This window comes from Dunckerocampus dactyliophorus, chromosome 6 (genome assembly GCF_027744805.1).
Source record: "Dunckerocampus dactyliophorus isolate RoL2022-P2 chromosome 6, RoL_Ddac_1.1, whole genome shotgun sequence".
Lineage (NCBI taxonomy): Eukaryota > Metazoa > Chordata > Actinopteri > Syngnathiformes > Syngnathidae > Dunckerocampus > Dunckerocampus dactyliophorus.
In genome coordinates this window covers 14,558,554-14,577,711 of record NC_072824.1, presented here as the reverse complement: position 1 = coordinate 14,577,711, position 19,158 = coordinate 14,558,554, and the positions used below count along the sequence as shown (strand labels likewise).

Sequence of the window (19,158 nt, the reverse complement as noted above, 5' to 3'; positions counted from 1 at the left end):
ATTTCTGTCTTTTGAATGGCAGGATCATTGAACTGCACACGAAAGGCGCAAAGTGAGGCTCGGGGGGCCATTTGCAGCACGATTTTATTTATTTATTTTTTTTACTGACCCGCTGCAAATTCTGAAAAATACAATTAAACAAGAAAAAAATTTAAAAAGTTGAAATGTTGACACTGGTAATACTACTACTATACTACTACTACGGTTTGCCACCTAAAACAAATCTGATATGCAGGATGTTTTTTCCTTTAATATATAGTCAAACCTAATTTTGCTTTAGTTTTCGTACAATAACAATAACGTAACAAACTAGTTTGCTCTGTACAGTATCAGTCCGTGAAATCGAGTGCCCAAACAAAGCACCATACCCTTTGCTGACTCACTGTCCGTACGTTTTTTTTATTTAAGTGCAACTGCTAAATAACACACCATGGGGCCAACAATAAGTCCATCCATTTGTCATTTACAGTGACAGAACTATGGGGTGGCTGTGAACACCCTTGGTCACTCTCCGGCCATCCCAGTGGCCACCCCCATGGCTAGGGACAATTTTGACAAATTTGGCTCTTTGGTGCAGAACATTAGTTCAGCCTAACCGCCGTTTCCCCTTGGACGCATATCACTGCAGCACACAACTTTCTGTGTGGAGGAGCTGTCATTAAAGCAGCGTCTTGCATGAACTGCAAGCAGTAGGTACGTTTTCTATGATTACTTTGGTCGATTTTTGTTGACTTTGACTTGAATTCTGAAGGGTGATTCGGCATATACGTCTTAATAATGGAAGCTCTCTGTAGCAGCATGAGTTGCCATGTAAATCAAGAAGTCTACAGTTAAAACAGGCGTGCCGATCGGCATCCACTTCCGTATTATGCCCTGTGCAGGTTTGGCCGCTACGATGGAGAGCAGAATCCAGAAACTATGCATTGAAAACGTGTCCTCGGCACACTGCTCAGCTATTAATTGCTCTAATAGGCAGTCCAAAAGCAGTGGCGGAGCTACGGGGTGGTCACTCTCCAGCCACCCCACTGGCCATCTAGACAATTCAGGTATCAAATTATTGCCACCCTTATGTGAGTAATGGCCACCTTGGCCACCCCAATGAAACATTTCTGACACCGCCACTGGTCATTTATAATTATGTTGCATGTTTTCTGCATGTAAAACTATAATTATTCTCTTTAAAATGTATCTTTTGTTAATACCTTTGGGTGCCTAGAACAGATTCATCGCATTATTTCTTATGGGGAAAATTGCCTCGGTTTTTGTTTTTTTTCATTTTTCAGTATGTGGTCCTCGGTTTGGCCAACCCTTGACAACAGTTGACGCAACAGATTTTCACAAAGCTAATATTTTTATATTGTTTTAGCATTTACTTGATTAAACTATACCGCTTATTTGTAGCACTCTGAGATTTCATTTTCTGTAAAGTGCATTATGAATCAAATGGTTTTTTTTTTTTATTATTATAAAATAGGCAATTTCTCATAATCAGACGTTAAAAATGCATGCCAAAGTTGGCCCTAATGGATGCAGCTCCACTGACTGAAGTAATAGAACTAATCAACTTAGGTGTGTCCACCATGCATTCATTTACATGCCATTGACAATGTTTCTTGTTTATAAAACTGTGGCACAAGTTTGAATGTTGTAATGTGCATTGCGCATGTATAGGAATGCAGTGTGAAGTTGTGAATGGGCCCCGTGGAGAATGTGTCACGGCCCCTGATGAAAAGCAAGGCGGTGCAGGGCCCCGAGGTGGGAGTGAAGGCAAACTGGTCAGTCCGGTCCTTCTCTGCGAAGGTGGTGGTGGATGTCTGGGCGGTGACATGCCTGTTCAGCCCGTCGGGGAGGAGCTGCAGCCGTGCAAATATGAGCGTGTGTAGGTGAGCCTTTTTGCTGTGTTTAGACTTTGACAGGAACCCGAGGAAGAGGAGAGTGGGAGACAAAGGAGAGAGAGAGAGAGAGAGAGAGAGTGTGAGCCTTCCCGACCCCACATACTATTTCCAGGATGTTTCGGAAAAAAGAATCTTCGGTCAAGGTCAACAGGTGAGAGCTGATAAATGTGTGTGAATGGTGATACTGGGTCTCCATCTTACTCCTCTTGTTCCACATGACACCAGAAGCATGTCGTGTTTCCGCCGCATGACTCCTTCTCTCTTCCAAGCCTCATACACTTGCTCGTTACCTTGCAGTGAGCACTGACTGATGCTCAGCTGACACGCAACATACCTAGGGCGTGTGATTTGTATTTGTCAAACATACGCTCATGGATGACCACAATGTATCTGGGGCTGATTTTTTTTCATGCATTCCAGTACATCTGTCCATTTTCAATACTGCTTGTCCTCATTAGGGTCACGGGTAAGATGGAGCCTATCCCAGCAGACTTCGGGCGAGAGGCAGGGTAAACCCTCGACTGTTTGCCAACCAATCGCAGAGCATGCTATTACGGGTGTGGCTAAATTGGCAACGCTACCCAGTGGAGAAGCTGGTGAATGACTTTTGCAGAGAAATAAATGTCATAGATTTGTCAAAAAATTTACCATTTCTACAATGGGTGTAACAATACGTCTACCTGTATCGAACCATGACCCCTGTATCGAACAATACAGTTTCATATATTTGATCAACTTCTGACGCCGCTCAGTGCATCTGTGATCAACTACTCTGGCTTATGTTGCGTTGTCAAGCACAGAGCCACTGAGCCCCGCCGCCCACATTCATACCAAGCTGAAAATGTTGAAAAATGTAAAAAGCGTTGCCAATTTCAATCAAATTCAAATTAAAAAAGGCAAGGTCTTTTTTTTTATGTATCAAAAAAATATCAAAAGCGGATCGAGCCAAACCGAATCGTGAATTTTGTGTATCGTTGCATCCCTAATTTCTACCCACACGGTACCCCACACGGTGGCACCATAATGAAACCACATATATCGAATTGACTTGAAATTTCTCTCACAGCCTCCATGTTCACTATAAAACACCCACTGTAACTTTAGCTTGTTAAGCTGAATCTTTGCATGGACACAGGTGTGACTTAGCAACGGACCATTTATCAATGATGATAAAACTTTGAGGTTATCGTATTACACGTATGCCAGCATGTCTTCCAATGCATTATGACCACAACCCATAGAGGGCACCACAAATGTCCGTTACAGTTTGCTGAGCTGAGATCTTATTATATACATGTATATATATTCTGAGTTTCTCACCTTTTTGTGTGTTTTCGTGTGTGCGTGTTGTTAGTCAGCTGTGGCATGATGAGGGCTGCTCAGCTGGTTTCTCTTACTAACATGGGCGTTGGTCCCTAACCATACACTACTCACCACTACCATGCTTTGATTAGTCAGCGATGCAGTTTGACGATACATCATGAAAATACTTCATTTATAAAAACCTTCATTTATAGTGTTAAACCTGAAGTGACATCAGTGCTTTGTTTGTGTTTTCATGTTCAACAATGCAACATGTGAATGAGATAGTAATGTACAGTTGAGATCTTCATGAAGAATGCGGACAAGCCCTGCCCAATTATGTAGCTTATCCGGTTAGCCTACTTCCAAGGCAAAGCAGCTAATTAATGACTCGTGAGTGAGTTCTATGTGGTGTATTCTTCTTCTGGAAATGGCTATTTAAACCTCACCTTTATGTGCTTTTATTTTTGGTGCTCCACGTTGCAGCCTCATGATGTTGACATGCTCATTTCATGCCTCATACCGGGAATAAAATACATAGAAAGTTAAAGAATTTGCAAGTGTGTGTGCAGCACATATTGGTCTCACCTGATAAGAAGCACGCAGAACCAGATTTGCCTGTCATTCCAAAGTGAAAACGGCTGTGCCAATAGGTGATAAAATTCCATCCTGTTCACATTTGCCTCCACGGTTCTCAGCTAAACAACAGGGTTCAATCAATGTTTTCACTTTTTCTAAGTGTTCCATGCAGGAAAGTGCTGCAAATAGAGCCGCCCCTCCGTACACACAGAACACGAGCTGTTTGTAGGGGCCCACGATCCATGGGGGCCCCACTTTGTGCAAGGGGGCGCATTCTCTGCAAATGCACAAAAGATTTACATTGCTGCTGTGAGGCATAGAGAACCAAGTCAGCCCGAGGCAGAAGAGAAAAAAAGGATTGAGTAATCTGACATGTTTGGATGTTGCCGCATCAGTGCCTGGTGGTGTAATAGTACAGCTGCTGCCTTTTGAGGCAGAGGGTTTGGTCCCAGTCCCGAACTGTTTTTAAAAAAATTCTGTTAATATGGTTATTTGCACTAAATATAATTTATAGAACAATTAGTTTCCCATGTATTTGTATTACTAGTATAAAAGTAACTTTTAATGGGTCAATTAGGTCAAAGAGATGCTGCCCACAGCTGCCCGGCAGGGGGCCCAATGTGATTCATTTTTCATGGGGCTCAGAATTCTTGGCAGCACCCCTGTGATACTGTCATTTTGTAGTGGTGGGGAGGGCTCCAAATAAAATTGTAGTTAGATGAAAAATCTCAATATGTGATTTGGTGGTGTTTCTTTGATGTTTGGGATTATATGACAGGTGGCGTCATTTATTTATCAAAGTCACGTTAATTTTGATTTCTGAAGCATCATTTTACAACAGATGGCACCCATATGGTAAGGCATTTTGGCGACAGAGGTAAGGGATAAAATACCCGCTAAGGAAAAAACCTCCAACAGACACAATGTGTGGCGACTATCTGCCTCAACAGTAGGAGGGGAGAGGGTAGTGAGAGAAAGGATAAAATAATCTGTTTGTATTGTACAGTGGTAATGCCGTGGAGGATCATGTTTATAATAATGCTCATGTAATAATAAATAATAATCTTTAACATTTGTTACTTAGACTTACTAAAAAGCAGGTCAATTAGTTTTTGCTACGAACACTGAGTATCCTTCAGTCCGGCGCCTGAGGCAAGACTACAAAATGGAGTAGCAGTGACACTCAGCATCTGTGGAATGGTGTGCATCTAAAGAATGTGTCGGGAGTGGCTCAAATGATGAAAAGAATTGCCCTCATGCTGCCAAATCAGTGTGATGGGGCGTGTGACTGATATAGCTGTCAGTCTACTGTATATTTTAACACATTAGCATCAATCAGCAGCTGACAGACTGCAGTGGGAATCAAAATGTTGAAAATGACAACAATCTTTAACCTTTGACCCTCACCTTGCAGTCCCCAGCCTAGCAACCTGGCCCTGTTGATCGCCCAGATGCAAAAGAATGCAGACCTGGTGGAGAAAGACATCCTCCGGTCTGAGGACCTCTTGGCTGTGGTAAGAAGACACATCCATCCATACTTGATTTCTTGTTATATCGCTCATCATGTTCAGGGATGCTGGAGCCTATCTCAGCTGACCTCGGGACTGGGAATCGAGCCAATGCTGGCTGCACGAAAGCCGTGTGTACCACTACTGCAAAAACCCAAGTTGCATTGAATGCATCGGTCAGAACAAGACACGCTAACAAACAACAATGGAGGAGAACAAAGGTCTCCTGTATTTCCTCCTCTGCTGCAAATTGTATGCAAGGAGAGATTGAGGGCCGTTGCAGAAAAGTGGAGCCTGTGGAGTATAATCTTGCTGAGTCCACAGCTAAGCTAACGTTAGCATGTGTGTATATTTTTGTCATTTCTGTCTGTCTATCTGTCTGTCTATTCTCACTAGAAAAATAACGAATCTGCTCCACCAATCGGCGACCAGCAGTGGTTTACGTTGCCCATATGATCAGTAGTAAAATAGTACCTGGTAGTATGTGCTTTTCACAATGGACAAGCTGTGCAGTAGTTCAGTGGAAAAGGGGTACCAATGTCTAATAGCCTATATCACTCTAATTCTAGTCTTCTTCCGCCAGGATGCTGAAAATGACAAAAAAGACATCCCCTTTCAGCACCAGACGGAGATCTGCGACAAGCTGGGCGAAGCCGAGGCTCTGCTGGAAGACCTCTTTCTGGCTGTGGACAAAGCCAAGAAGCTCAAACACCCACAGGCCAGAGAGATTGAGAGCGAGTGAGTGTTCCCCCTACAATTGAGACGTGTAATGAAGACACGGTGGCATATAAAACCATGGATATTAGAGTTAGCACCAATGCTAGCGCTAACACAAGATGTCCAAAGTTGTGAACCAGCGTTATATAACTACTAAGTAGTTCATGCTGGGTTGCCATGGTAACGATGACATAGCTCACATTATAAAAGTAAAGTTACTACAAGTTGTTGTTTTAAGTGCCTCACCGATGTTTTCAGTGTCCTCCACCTCCATGAGCGCTGGCTGAAGGACTGTACTTTCTATCGGGACATCTATGAGCAGATTGACGACGTGTCACTGATGCCCAGAATCGACTGGGGACCTGTTTTCAATGACAAGCAGGTAGGTGTCACCACCCAAAAATATAGTTAATGACTCATCACTGGGTGACACTAGTGTGTGTGTGTGTGTGTGTGTATGTTTTCAGAAAGCGGTGAGCAGCGATGTGTTTGGCCCCACCATGGCCGATCTGGAGAAACAGATTGCCTCTCACAGACTCCTGCACCAGGAGGTGGAAGCCTACAACTCACAGCTGTGTGTCAGTTCTGCAGGCAGCAAGGTGAGCACAGTCATCATCCATGTATTCTTGCAGTACAGTGAATGTGATGGCACGTTATGAGGCATTTTGTCATTTTGTTTAATAGGAGAACTACGCGGCCCTCAAGAAGCAGTACAACAAACTTCTGGTGAGTCAATTGTTTGCATCTGATTTGTGGCAAAACATCCGCAAATTACATAAAACACCACCATATTTGTATGAATTACATAATTATACAGTATTTTATATATATATATATATATATATAGTCAAACCTGTCTTAGCGGCCACCTGTATAGAACGGCCACCTGCCTATAGCAGCCACTGAAAAATCCCCCGCAAAATATTTACGTGTTATAGACCCTGTGTATAGCGGTCACCTGTCTAACACGGCCAGCGGCCACCCATTTTGTATCCCTTGGTCAATATCTGACCGCATATAGCGGCCAAAATGCAGACTCAAGCAGAAGCTTCATGCACGAAAAACTTTAGTTTTTTAAGCAATGAAGCCTTTGTGTGTAGACTTTAATTACTGAGTCCTAGTTCGACATAAAAAAGCCATCTTCTTACTTTGCAATGCGTCTGTGTAGGCTCTCAGTCGTACAGGAGTTGTCCATCGAGGGAAAGGCTTCTTGAGACGTCATCTGTACTTCTGTGAAGAAGGTGTCGGACGTTTCGTTCCTCATTCGAAGAGCTTCGTCAGCGAACTAATAAGTGCTGGTAGCCTAGGCCTTAAATACAGTAAGAGTGGGCGGAAACATCCTCCTTCTATTGGTTCCTTACACTAAGCCTGGGCGGAGTAGTGGTATAATCCTCTCCTGCTATTAGCACCTCCGATAAAAGGGAAGTGTCGCTCCCTGAGTTACTTTGCAATGCCGCCCTGAAAAGATTCAATGACGGCCAAAACGCTAATCTTCCCACTTTGCAATGCCGTGAATAGATTCTAAAATAGCCAAAACACCTGAATAAAACATCTAAAATATCACGTAAGTGCCGACTAATTAGAGATTAGAAGCCCATTCAATAAGAAATCAGCGATGGTATTGTTAGTTTACGACGATCTTCGCACCTCCTCCGCACACACCTATTCATGACTGCTTCACACGTATCCTGTACATATATCCTCGGGCTCGTTCACTAAACTTTTTATTTCTTGCTTTTAAAATCGTGTTTAAAAAAAAAAATCAAAGATGGAAATTTGTGACGTTCTGCAGGACAGGAGCGAGCATCCCCTGTCCTACGCTCTTATTTGGCGGGCTGTGCCTTCTCCGGGGAGGAAGAGGCAGCCGCTTCATGCCTGGTGGCCGCGCAGCTGCGGTCAATTAACATTTGTGGCGGATAAAAGGCCAGCGTCGTCGAATGTGCGCCGCTGGTTCATTGTTGTTATTGATATTACTAGTTTCCTCACCGGAGCTGTTACCTATATTTACCTACCTGTTTATGTGTCAACAGAGCGTTTTCCCCTCTGTCTCTTGGTTTTGCTCCAGTCTTTTTGTGAATACATGTTAATATGTATGACGGTTGGAGCGCGAGGTCGACAGGTAGATTGGCGCAGCATCTGCAGTAATGCAGCCGCTGTACCGGACCATCACGGTGAAGAGAGAGCTGAGCCGAAAGGCAAACTCTCAATTTACCAGTCTTGGTTTCCACCCTCACCTATGGTGAAGAGCTTTGCGGAGAAAGGGGATTGCAGATACAAGTGGCCAAAATGAGTTTCTTTCCTCCGTAGGGTGGCGGAACTCCCCCTAAGAGATAGGGTTAGGGTCTCAGAGTAGAGCCACTGCTCCTTCACATCGAGAGGAGCCAGTTGAGGTGGCTCGGGGATCTAGTCTGGATTCCCCCCTGGTGAGGTGCACTGGGCACGCCCAGCCGGAAGGAGGCCCTGGGGTAGACCTAGGACACGCTGGAGGTATTATGTCTCACAGCTGGTCTGGGAACGCCTTGGTGTGCTCCTGGTAGAGCTGAAAGAGGTGTCCGGAGACTGGGAAGTCGGGGCTTCCCTACTGAGACTGCTGTCCTAGCGACCCGGACCCGCATACGCGGAAGAAAATGGAATGATTGATAGATAGATATGGAATGCATTTCAGTGAATGCCCTACCACAAGTTTATTTCTGATAGTATGACATAAAGTCTTGTTTACAAATAAACATCTGAACATATTTTAAAGAAAATTCAGCAATTGTGTACAACCTCCAGTATACATTTGAGATTTATCCTGCAATCTGTTTGAATATACTCCATTTCAACACACAAGGAATTCTTTGAGAATGCTTTTTTTTTTTTTTAAACACAATTTTTTCCCCCTCAAAGGAAAACTCCAAATGGCGCGGCCACTACTTGAACAGCCTGTATGAGTACATGCAGGGTTGCAACAAGGAGCTGACATTCTTGGGAGAGGAGCAGGAGAAGATCAAGAAGCAGGACTGGAGTGACCGGATGGCAGATCCTCCGGATGTTCGCAGGCAGTATGAGGTCAGGGTCGTCTAAGTACCACTAATGATCAGGATGCATTTTAGGCTTGGTGTGCACTGACCTGCAGTGTGTGTATCTTTGATCAGAACTTCAAGAACAACAGTCTGCTGTCACATGAGAGCGAGGTGAACAAACTGCAAGATGAAGGGGACAGACTCGTTGAGCTGAAGCACCCAGCCAGTGCCACCATACAGGTACATTCATATTTGTTGTCATCATAACATCATAGTGACTCCCTTGGATACTTTGTAAATAAAAAAGTTTTGATTTGCCAGTGTCATGTACGCATGTTAATTACTCCTATTAGCACTCATGCAGACATGCCTCTATTATTCCATTACAATATTATAAATAATTTGCAGGCACAGAGAGATGCCGTGCGCAACGAGTGGCAGAAATTCCTCCACCTGTGCATTTGTCAGGAGACGCACCTGGACAATTTGGAACAATACAAAAAGGTATCGACAGAAGAACGCCATTCAAAAATGTATCCACCTGTAATCCACCTATTCTCATAATCTCACCTTTTCGGGGACATTTGACCATGCAGTATCAACTGGACACAGAGCAGCTGTCAGAGACACTGAGCAAACTCAACAATAGTTTGGACTCGAAGGTCGTCAGCAAGAAGAGCAACTCTGAGTTGATGCTGCAGCTTGAGGTACCAGGAGAACGCTGTAATAGTATTATCATTAATGAAATGATGTCATATAGGAAGGTGGAAAACCTCATCAAAACGACTCCTCATTTGGATCAGTATGAAAGTGTACACCTGTCATTAAGATTCATGTAGTATTCATTGAATAATTAAGTGAATAAAATAAATGTCTCCAGAATGATTTAAGGAAATTAGTAGTTACCAAAATGTAATCAAAACTTTTTAGCTGGCTTTATCTTAAGCTTGCTACACATATAACCATAAAATCTGAATAAAAATATGCGTTTAAACAAGTCAAGAGTGGAGGGAAAATGACTTGGTTTGGCTTGCTTATGTGTTTATTATTGCTTATTTTATTCATCTTCTCTTTATATTTTTGTCATTTCTCCCTAGTTCTTATTCTTGTCTGTCCTTCATGTTTGTGTATTTTAGCATTTATTATTTTTTTGCAATTCCTTTTTCCCCCCCGTAGGCGGAGGACAAAGCCGTGCAAGACAGTGAACAGCTGCTGGCTGACCTGAGGAGACGCAGCACCACCATCCCTCCTCTGAAGCAGCGTCGTAGCCCACCTAATAGATCGGTTACAGTGGAGTCACTCTGCGACTGGGAGTCTGAAAGGGTAGAGGATCCTTTAATGTTATCAGGCAGAAGAAAGTCAGGCATTGTCATTACTGTGTTGACCTGAATATATGATGACCCCTCTTTTTCAAGACACATTTTTGGAAAAATATTTTTTCAAGACAAAATCAAAGACAAGGCTAAATTTGTTTGCGAGAAAGAAAAGCTCTGGCTCACTTGGGGAGAAACCGTGTAGCGGCACCTGTTGGTTTGCATGTATACATCTCTTGAATATAAAGCAACTAAGCCGTGTTTTTCAGACTTTTATTTCAGGTTAGTACAGTAGTGTGTTAAAATCGTAAGACGACTTATATCAGGTTGTATAATGTCATCGCTATCCTCAAAGGGATCCCTGTCAAGAGGAGACAAGTGCACATTGAAATCAAACTCTGACAATGAGAACTGGGATGTTATAACAAGCAAAGGGGTCACGAACACCTTCCCAGCAGTTTGCTTCACGGTCCCATCGCCTGATCCAGAGGCCATTAACAAAGTGGACCTGTAAGTCATGCAAGCTTCTTACAATAATGATAATAATAAACAACAAAAACATGTCAGTGATATCGTTTGTCTTTGAAATGAACAGTTTGGGTAGTGAACTGGATGATATCAAAAGAAGGAGAGCCATGTTGGCCACAAACCTCAAGAATCACAAGTCAGAGATGGCCAAGTCCCAGCAATCAGGTCTTTGACAAACCCAATTCTTGTATCTACAGTAGGTCCGTCATCATTCATTGCAAACTGATGTTCCATTTGCTGATTCAGCCCCAGTGTCCACCCAGCTGGATCCCAAACTGGCAGCGCTGGGTCAGCAGCTAGACAAGCTGAACGATGACCTGTCCAATGCTGAGAAAGGCATGCTGAGCCGCATGCGAGCCCCAATGAGCCGTTCCAACCCCACTGGAGATCTGGCCAACAGGCTGAAGGAACAAGAAGTGAGGAAAATGAAGTTGCCATCCATTTGTTATTCAGTCTTTTTTTTTAAATGAATATCTTTTAGTGGTAGATGACATTAGAAAGTGACAAAAAAAAGTATTGAGTCTGAAATGGCTTCCTTCTTTCCTTAGCAAGCTGCCAATGCACTGAAAGCCTTGGAGCAGCAGAAGCTTGCAGCTCAGGCCGACCTGCAGCCTCTCCTGTCCAAAGACCCTAATGGCTCCTCTGCACTGCCACTCAAGCTGAACAGTGCTAACAACAAGCATGATGGAATTGCTGCACTCGCTGACCTCTACACAAAGAAGTAAGGAAATACTGGCATTAGAACAATGGTTATTAAACTTATTTACCCTAAGTGCCACCTCAAAAATATCCTGCTTTGCAAGTACCACTATTTTTGCTCCCTCCATTTGCCATCATGGTAGCTTTAAACATGTGGCTTATACTTTCAGGTAATCGCCTTTGGCATGTGAAGAGGGTTAAACAATAATATTTCAGCAAATAATTGGTTAGTAAATTTGCATGTATACGATTTTTTAATACACCAAGTGCGACCTGGGCATCCCAGCTTGTTTTTTTTGTATTGGATTGCAGCGTATTCTACAAAAAAAAATAATTAATTATTAATGAGATATGGGATTAAATATTACACTGATTTGCTTTGTCACTTATAACGCAAAGCTAAGATGTTGTTTGGTTCAGATAGTTTAGCATCTATTGAGCATCACATAAAAGGGATTGCTTTCAGCATGGTTTATGTGGCCCACAGCATCCTTGAATATTTCTGTTTGCGAAAATAGACAACTTTGGGACATCCCTTTAGAGGATTTAAGAGTGAACACCCACTCTTATATCCAAAAACGTGATCAACAATAAAAGTCCACCAGACATCATCCTTTGTAAAGCTCAGTTTCTGTTTATACCTTCAGGGCGAATGCTTCACTCAACCTGGAGGATCAAATGAGGAAGGTGGATGGCCTCATTTCTGGCTTTGAGAAAAAGCTCAGTGAAGACGGTCCAATACTTGATGTGCCAAACTCAATACAAGCTGCCAATGACAACATCAATGTAAGGAAATCACTGCAACTTTCAAACTGTTTCTCGCCATGAAAAAATTGTTCCTCAATCCTCAAATGTTGCATGTCTCCTTTGCTGTTTTTAGCAACAGCGAAAGTCTATAGCAGCGGCTCAGCCCGACATGAGGAAGCTGAGTCAGGATCTGGAGATCACTGAGCAGCTATGCAGCTCCCTGCAGCAGGGCTACCAGGAGTTTTGTCCCGACATCCAGCGTCAGAGGACTGAGGTCAAACACCTGCAGAACCGCTATGCGAATGTTGACAACCAACTGAAGGAGAGGTGAGACTCACAGCACCGTCTGACTATTAAATGTATCCGTGCACACGATGTAACAACGCCTTTCAAACAACATATCTTCTCAGAGAGAACATCTTGCAAGAAGCTGCCTCCAAAAACCAAGAGTTCCAAAGCTCAGCCAAGTCCCTGAATTTCTTTCTGAACAATCTGCCGAAAAACAAGATAAACTACAACGATGACCTGTCTCAGGTGTCTATGATGCAGAATTCACAGGAGGTGAGAATTACATCTAGTCATCACCCATTCTTCAGTTTGCTGTCCATCTTCTTGTACTCTCCCACTCCAATTTCAATACACCAGATATTACTGTATAGCAATATAATAGAATGTTATCAATAAATGACCACAGAGGGTGATGGATGACCTGAAGCGCAAAGGAAATGACATGGACAGAGTGACTGACTTGTCTCAAGACCTCCAGAATCTCCTCGGCGTAAGGACGTTTTTAAAACAGGGCTACAGAATACATTAGTGAAAGAAAACCACACCCTAATTCTTCTTAACATGCAGGAATACGACACCAACATTGACAAATTCAACAGTACGCTTGAAGGCACCAGTGCCACCATCACCAAGAGACCTTATACACTCACCCTTGCCGAGGCTGTTCAGAAAGAGGTATCATTTGCAAGTTTTACCTATCAATAATGTGTAATTTGTTTGAATATTACAGTTGTTTACCTATCGCTTTCTATTACAGGAAAAGGATCTGGTCAATCGTTACTCTGAGGCATCCGCTGAAAATGCTCAACGGCAAAAACAGATGGGGTTGGCTCGTAATCTCATTGTACAAGTAAGACGGCAGGCTGTGATGAACATAGTAATACTGAGTGATGGGCCATACAGCAAGTTTTCTTATCCATACCATACGTAAATCAGAGCTTGGGAACATCGATGCTAATACTTAGTATAAAAAATATGCTACCACTGCCGACTATCAAATCAAATACAATAATTACTTATTTTATGCTATAATAGATGTTAATAATAAACCTTTCACTGATCAGTTATGCAGGTATACAAAATAAAATTACACTTAATGATACTTTGTCCACAAATTTACAAATATTTAAATATACAGTATTTGGCCTGTATTTTACCCATCCTATATTGGAAAATGTTGACAATAATATCGTTCAGCATCAATTAATTAAATGTTAAAATCTTGTCCCGTCTCTTCCTCGTGGACCCAGTCTTATGTATCGTCTCGTCTCATTAGTTGGGTGTCTCGTGAAAACCCTAATAATTAGATCATTTCACGTGATTATTTCTAACCGCTTCTCAGGAACACACATTGTCCCTAAATGTGTCAAAATATCGATATTGTAGTAATTATTATTACATAATTGATACTGGTATCAGTAAAACTTGGTATCAATAGTATCTATAATTTGGTATTGAGTCACCCATCACTAGTAATAAACAAAACAAATGACTGGATCATTTATTGTCATTCAACACGTTATTGTTTCTCCTGCTGTAGAATGAAGAGAAAGTCCACTTGCTGGCACAACATCAAGTACAGCTGGAAAGCCAGCAAAGGAATGCTTCTGAGTTAAACATTCTGGCCAGAGAGCTCGAAGAAGAGAGGGAAAGGACACTTCATGTTGAGACCAATCTAAAAGCCTTCAGAGATAGGTTGTTGTCACTGAGGAATCGCAGAGGAGTTGAACGTGTGGAGGAAAAAGAAGTGCTCCAGTACTACCGTGACCCAAAACTGGAGGGCGACTTAATAGATTTCCAGAAGAGACTGCATGAAGAATCTCTGAGGAGGACCAGCATCCACAATGAGGTGGAGATTTATAACAAGAAACTCACCCTCCTGGAGGACAACATAAAAAATAATCCACCTAAACTACTGACGAGAGAGGTGACTGAGTTTGAGAAAGATCCGCTTCTGGATGTAGAGGTGTCAAAGCTGAGAGACGAGATAGCCAGAATGAGAGACGATATCCGGCTGCGAGAGACTGAGCACATTCAGATCAAGACGGAAATCGAGATTCTACAGCAGAAGAAACCACTCATTAAAGAGAGAGTAGTGAAGAAGGAAGTGGTGAAAGTAGAGAAAGACCCCGAGATGTTGAGAGCGGTGCGAGTGTTTGAGACCGAAATTTCTGATGAGAGTAACAAAATGAAGTTCATAAATGATAACATTTTCCAACTGAGAAGCCAGATTAATGCACTGGAAAGAGTGATTCCCAACATCCAGCCTACAATCATCACAAAGGAAGTTAAAAAGGTGGAACAAGACCCTGAACTCATCACAGAATCCAAGAGGATTCGAACATCTGTGGAGAGTGAGATGATGGAAAACAATGCCTTGTCCAAAGAGCTGCTGGACCTCCACAGTCGCTACAGAGAAGTTAGCAATCTGAAACCCAAAGTGGAGGTGAAGGAAATTGTTAATGAGATTTACAGGATAGATCCGAATACAGAGGTAGAAATATTGCGCCTCAGGAAAGACATACAGGAGGCCAACACGCAGCGATCGGTCTTAGATAGGGATATCACAAAGATTACATCGGAGCTTAATATTCTTCGATCGCAAAAGCCCAAGGTGGAGCTGAGAGAAGTCCTTCAAGAAGTGGTGAAGGAAGAGAGAAGTCCTGAAAATGAGAGAGAGATTCAGAGGTTAAATGATCAGATTCACTTTATTCACAACAATTACAACTATCTCTTAGAACAGGTGAGTACACTCAAGAAAGAGAGAGACGGGTGGAAGGCTGAAAAGTCTAAGGTGGAGACCAAAATCCTCACCAGAGACGTCATTAAGTACGAACCTGACCCTCTCTTGGAGAAGGAGGCAGACCGCCTGAGAAGAGATTTGCGTGACGAGGCGCAGAGGCGCCGCTCGATCGAAGAGATGGTGTTCGACCTGAAGAACAAATACATCTTGTTGGAGAGACAGAAACCTGAGGAGAAAGTGGTTGTGCAGGAGATTGTACGTTTACAGAAGGACCCGAGGCAAGTGCTCGAACACGAGAGGCTCAGTCGGAGCCTGGATGAAGAAGTGACGACTCGCCGTCATATTGAACTGGAGTTGCAGCAACTGAGAACAAAGGTGGAAGAGAGGGAGAGGATCCTCAGAGAGAGCGATGAGCAACAGAAGAGGATTGTCGCAGAGTCAGAACTCAGAGAGCTCAAATTCCGTATCCACCAGTTGGAGCACGCCCCACCTGCTGTCCAGGAGAATATCGTTGTTGAGGAGGTGCTGAAGGTGGAGAGAGACCCAAAACTGGAAAGGCTGACCAATGGTCTGCGTGTAGACATGGACAAAGAAACCAGCGACATCTTGCGTCTCCAGAGAGAAATACGTAGCATCACCTTGAAGCTTGAGGTACTCCAGAAAGAGAAGTCTGGTGAGAAGAAAGTGTACAAGGAGGTCGTCCGTGTGGAGAAAGATCAAGCTGTGGAAGCAGCCAGGGATCACTTAAGGGAACAGGTGTCTAAGCAAAAATTTGCAAGGCAGGACATTGAGGATCAAATCAAACGTCTCAGCGCTAAAACAAACCATCTGATAATTACCAAGTCTAGCACCTCAAGAGAAGAGACTACACTAGCCATGAACAGAGATGCCTTACTGAGGGAGAAGGACAACCTGACCCGAGAGCTCAGGACCCTGGAGGCCAAGAAGCATGACATCAACTTGTCCTTCGAGCAGCAGAGCAGGTTGATGAGTGAGAGGACGCAGATGAGCCGGCAAAAGAGCATGAAGATGGGTTCTGAACTTCAGCTGCTCGAGAGGGAAATCCTGAGCGAAAAGGACAAGATCCACATGCGTGACGGCACCATCCGAGACCTCCTGCTGAGCCTACAGAAAGAGGAACATACAGAAACCAGGACTAAAGAGACCAATGTGTCCACCAAAATCACCATTCTGGATCCGGATACTGGAAAAGACATGTCTCCCTATGACGCCTACCTGCAGCGTCTGATCGATCGGCAGCAGTACATTCACCTGCAGGAGCTCGAATGCGACTGGGAGGAGATCACCTCTACAGGACCTGACGGCGAGACATCTGTATTGCAGGATCGCAAGAGTGGCAAGCAGTACTCTATTAAAGACGCCCTGAGGGAAGGTAGACTCACACAGAATGATTTGGAGAATTACAAACAGGGCAAACTCCACATCTCAGAGTTTGCCTTGTTGGTTGCGGGGGATAATAAACATAAGTCTCATTTCAACTCCGTTACCACGCGGACCAGCACATCAGTCAAGTCAGATATCACTGACTCTACCCCACCAAAAATGAATCCAATCGCTGGGATCATGGATACACACACTGACACCTGCTTCACCATACGCAGTGCCGCCATGCGCAAACTTATTGACCCCACTACAGCCCAAAGGCTTTTGGAGGCTCAGGCAGCGACCGGAGGCATCATTGATATCACCACCAGGGACAGACACTCTGTTCACAAGGCGGCCACCAGAGGCCTCATCGATGAGAGCCAACTCCAGAGGCTCCTCAATGCTCAAAAGGCCTATACCGGCGTTGAAGACCCCGTGACAAGACAGCGTCTGTCTGTAGGTGAAGCCGTCCAGAAAGGCTGGATGCCAAAGGAAAGTGCTACTTGGTACATGGAGGCACAGCACCTGACGGGAGGGCTGGTTGATCCCACAAGCACCAAAAGAATAAGCATCTTGGATGCCATTGCATCCAAAATGATAAACAGCAGCATAATGAGAGAAATTCAAGCTGAAACAAGTTACAATAAGGATATCACAGACCCCCTCTCCAAGCAGAAGATCAACTACAAGCAAGCTCTGGATCGCTGTAGGAGAGACCCCGTCTCTGGCCTGCTAATGCTGCCGGCCTCCTCCAAAGAGTCTGGTTACACTCCGGCATACAACAGATTTGGTAGGTTCTAAATAAGTTTACTGGTTTATGAAGTGATGGATCGAAGAAAATGCACCAATACATTTGGGATCATTGTACAAACAAACAGTGCATACAATGTGCATTTTTCTGACTCAGGCAAGCATTTTGTGATGACAAAAATGAATGCTGCAGAGTCCCCTCTGTTTACCAAACATGTGAGATCTTTGCAAGATGTCTTTATAACATATTTTAGAAGATTACAAATGAAGTAACTTTTTGATGATATTATTGTGGAATACTGGGACATGGTGCAATGCTATTTTACCAAGATGAATATGATTCTGTATTACTGGTGGGCTATCCTTGACACTGTTGTTTGATACTTTATGAAGAACATATCAATAAATTTAAATTATAACAGAGTGAAGTTGTGTCATGTTTTATTTACTGTATATAAAAAGGACACAGACGGATACAACAGATGTTAGATTTTCAGAAAATTGTTAGGAAGTGTGCACATTTTTGTTATCACATGGTCAAAATCTATCACTTTTTATTTCCTTATATAGAAATGAAAATTTAAGAAAGGTTCCCTCAGACTTAATTTATTTCCTAAATTGAGCTGAGGATTTAAACACGTCACAACCAGACATTATGCTAGTATGTATGTGAGCCATATAGAACATTTGGGATGTGTAGCAATTGCTTCGTGGTGATGCATCACCATGGGCTTCCGCATCCATAATATCACCAAAGATCCTACTGCAGGAATGTCCAATATTTTTCAGAAGAAAACTAAGCACATAGACTACCTGCTTTTTTAAGACACGCTTAAGATCAAGTTGCGTTATGCACCGCGTCGTCCCGATGACTCTCCCTTTCCTTGAAGAACCTCCTCTGCTCAGTGATGGCTTTCTGGAGACGGGGAATGTTTACACCATCTATACAGTTGAGTACACGAGCTCGGACCATCATGTCCACCCCTGAGGGACGAAATGAGTCTTGGTTTTCAATAAAACAACAATTTGAATATCCCACCACAATTAGAATAGAAGACAAACAAGAAAAATACAGCAGCTACATTTTCAATTGAGAATGATCTGCTCAAGTTTGTTGTAAAGGTTTCTTAGATTACTATGGACTTACTGAGAAAATATTTGATTCCACCATTAATTAAAAACAGATAGGCAAATATTTACTCACCATCAGTCGAATCTGTCTCACCCAGAACTAAATACTGGGCTCCAATTATGGGATGAAATGGTTCCACAAGCGAGGTATTGATGACTACATGGTGTTCCTTGGAAGCATGCTGAGCTGTGAGCGTAGCCCTGGACATATCTTGCTCATAGCAGGTCAGTCTAGACAAAAAATCATATTAAAATCACAGCACCTTTTGATTATTGTGTCCGGCCGGCAATACAACTACTAGGAGAAAACACATTGTACGCAAGTGATGTACAAGCGATTAACAGAAGACAAAACTATCGTTAAAATAACGCATACTTGCTGGTAACCAGCAAACGTAACCAAAATAGTACAGTTCCTTACCCACCTGCCAAATGTTCGTACTGAAACTCCTTCCGGCAATGCTCCAGGCTTGATTTCCCATTGAAAATAATAGGTCGCATGAGCAGGAAGCATCATTAGAAACAAACTGACAACAGTAGAGAGCGTGAAAGTTCTTCTTCTTCTTC

The 19,158-nt window shown here is 43.1% G+C and overlaps 2 protein-coding genes across 3 annotated transcripts; one reads left to right on the top strand and one right to left on the bottom strand.

Moving 5' to 3' along the window:
- Positions 1-1,712: 1,712 nt before the first annotated feature.
- Positions 1,713-17,883, top strand: evpla (envoplakin a). Its single transcript, XM_054779851.1, has 22 exons — positions 1,713-2,046; positions 5,191-5,290; positions 5,868-6,022; positions 6,260-6,383; positions 6,469-6,600; positions 6,686-6,727; positions 8,891-9,052; positions 9,139-9,246; positions 9,415-9,510; positions 9,603-9,713; positions 10,183-10,329; positions 10,675-10,829; positions 10,915-11,012; positions 11,094-11,263; positions 11,396-11,568; positions 12,194-12,332; positions 12,427-12,620; positions 12,704-12,854; positions 12,988-13,071; positions 13,149-13,256; positions 13,339-13,431; positions 14,122-17,883. Exons 1-22 carry the CDS (start codon positions 2,009-2,011, stop codon positions 17,509-17,511), a joined length of 5,970 nt encoding a protein of 1,989 aa, XP_054635826.1. The 5' UTR covers positions 1,713-2,008; the 3' UTR covers positions 17,512-17,883.
- Positions 17,884-17,916: 33 nt separating this feature from the next.
- Positions 17,917-19,158, bottom strand: ten1 (TEN1 subunit of CST complex). Of its 2 annotated transcripts, none has more exons than XM_054779517.1 (3): positions 19,017-19,158; positions 18,665-18,822; positions 17,917-18,444 (listed from the first exon to the last, which is right to left on the bottom strand). In XM_054779517.1, exons 1-3 carry the CDS (start codon positions 19,106-19,108, stop codon positions 18,299-18,301), a joined length of 396 nt encoding a protein of 131 aa, XP_054635492.1. In that variant the 5' UTR covers positions 19,109-19,158; the 3' UTR covers positions 17,917-18,298. The 2 variants fall into 2 exon arrangements, with proteins under 2 accessions (XP_054635492.1, XP_054635493.1); XM_054779518.1 differs by having other exon boundaries at positions 19,013-19,152.

Coding starts and splice junctions, on each gene's coding strand:
- evpla (XM_054779851.1), top strand. CDS start 2,009: ATGTTTCGGAAAAAAGAATCTTCGGTCAAGGTCAACAG. Junction 9,053..9,138: donor ATGTTCGCAGGCAGTATGAG/GTCAGGGTCGTC, acceptor ATCTTTGATCAG/AACTTCAAGAACAACAGTCT. Junction 9,247..9,414: donor CAGCCAGTGCCACCATACAG/GTACATTCATAT, acceptor AATAATTTGCAG/GCACAGAGAGATGCCGTGCG.
- ten1 (XM_054779517.1), bottom strand. CDS start 19,108: ATGATGCTTCCTGCTCATGCGACCTATTATTTTCAATGGGAAATCAAG. Junction 18,823..19,016: donor TCAGTACGAACATTTGGCAG/GTGGGTAAGGAA, acceptor TTTTTTGTCTAG/ACTGACCTGCTATGAGCAAG. Junction 18,445..18,664: donor TGAGACAGATTCGACTGATG/GTGAGTAAATAT, acceptor TTCGTCCCTCAG/GGGTGGACATGATGGTCCGA.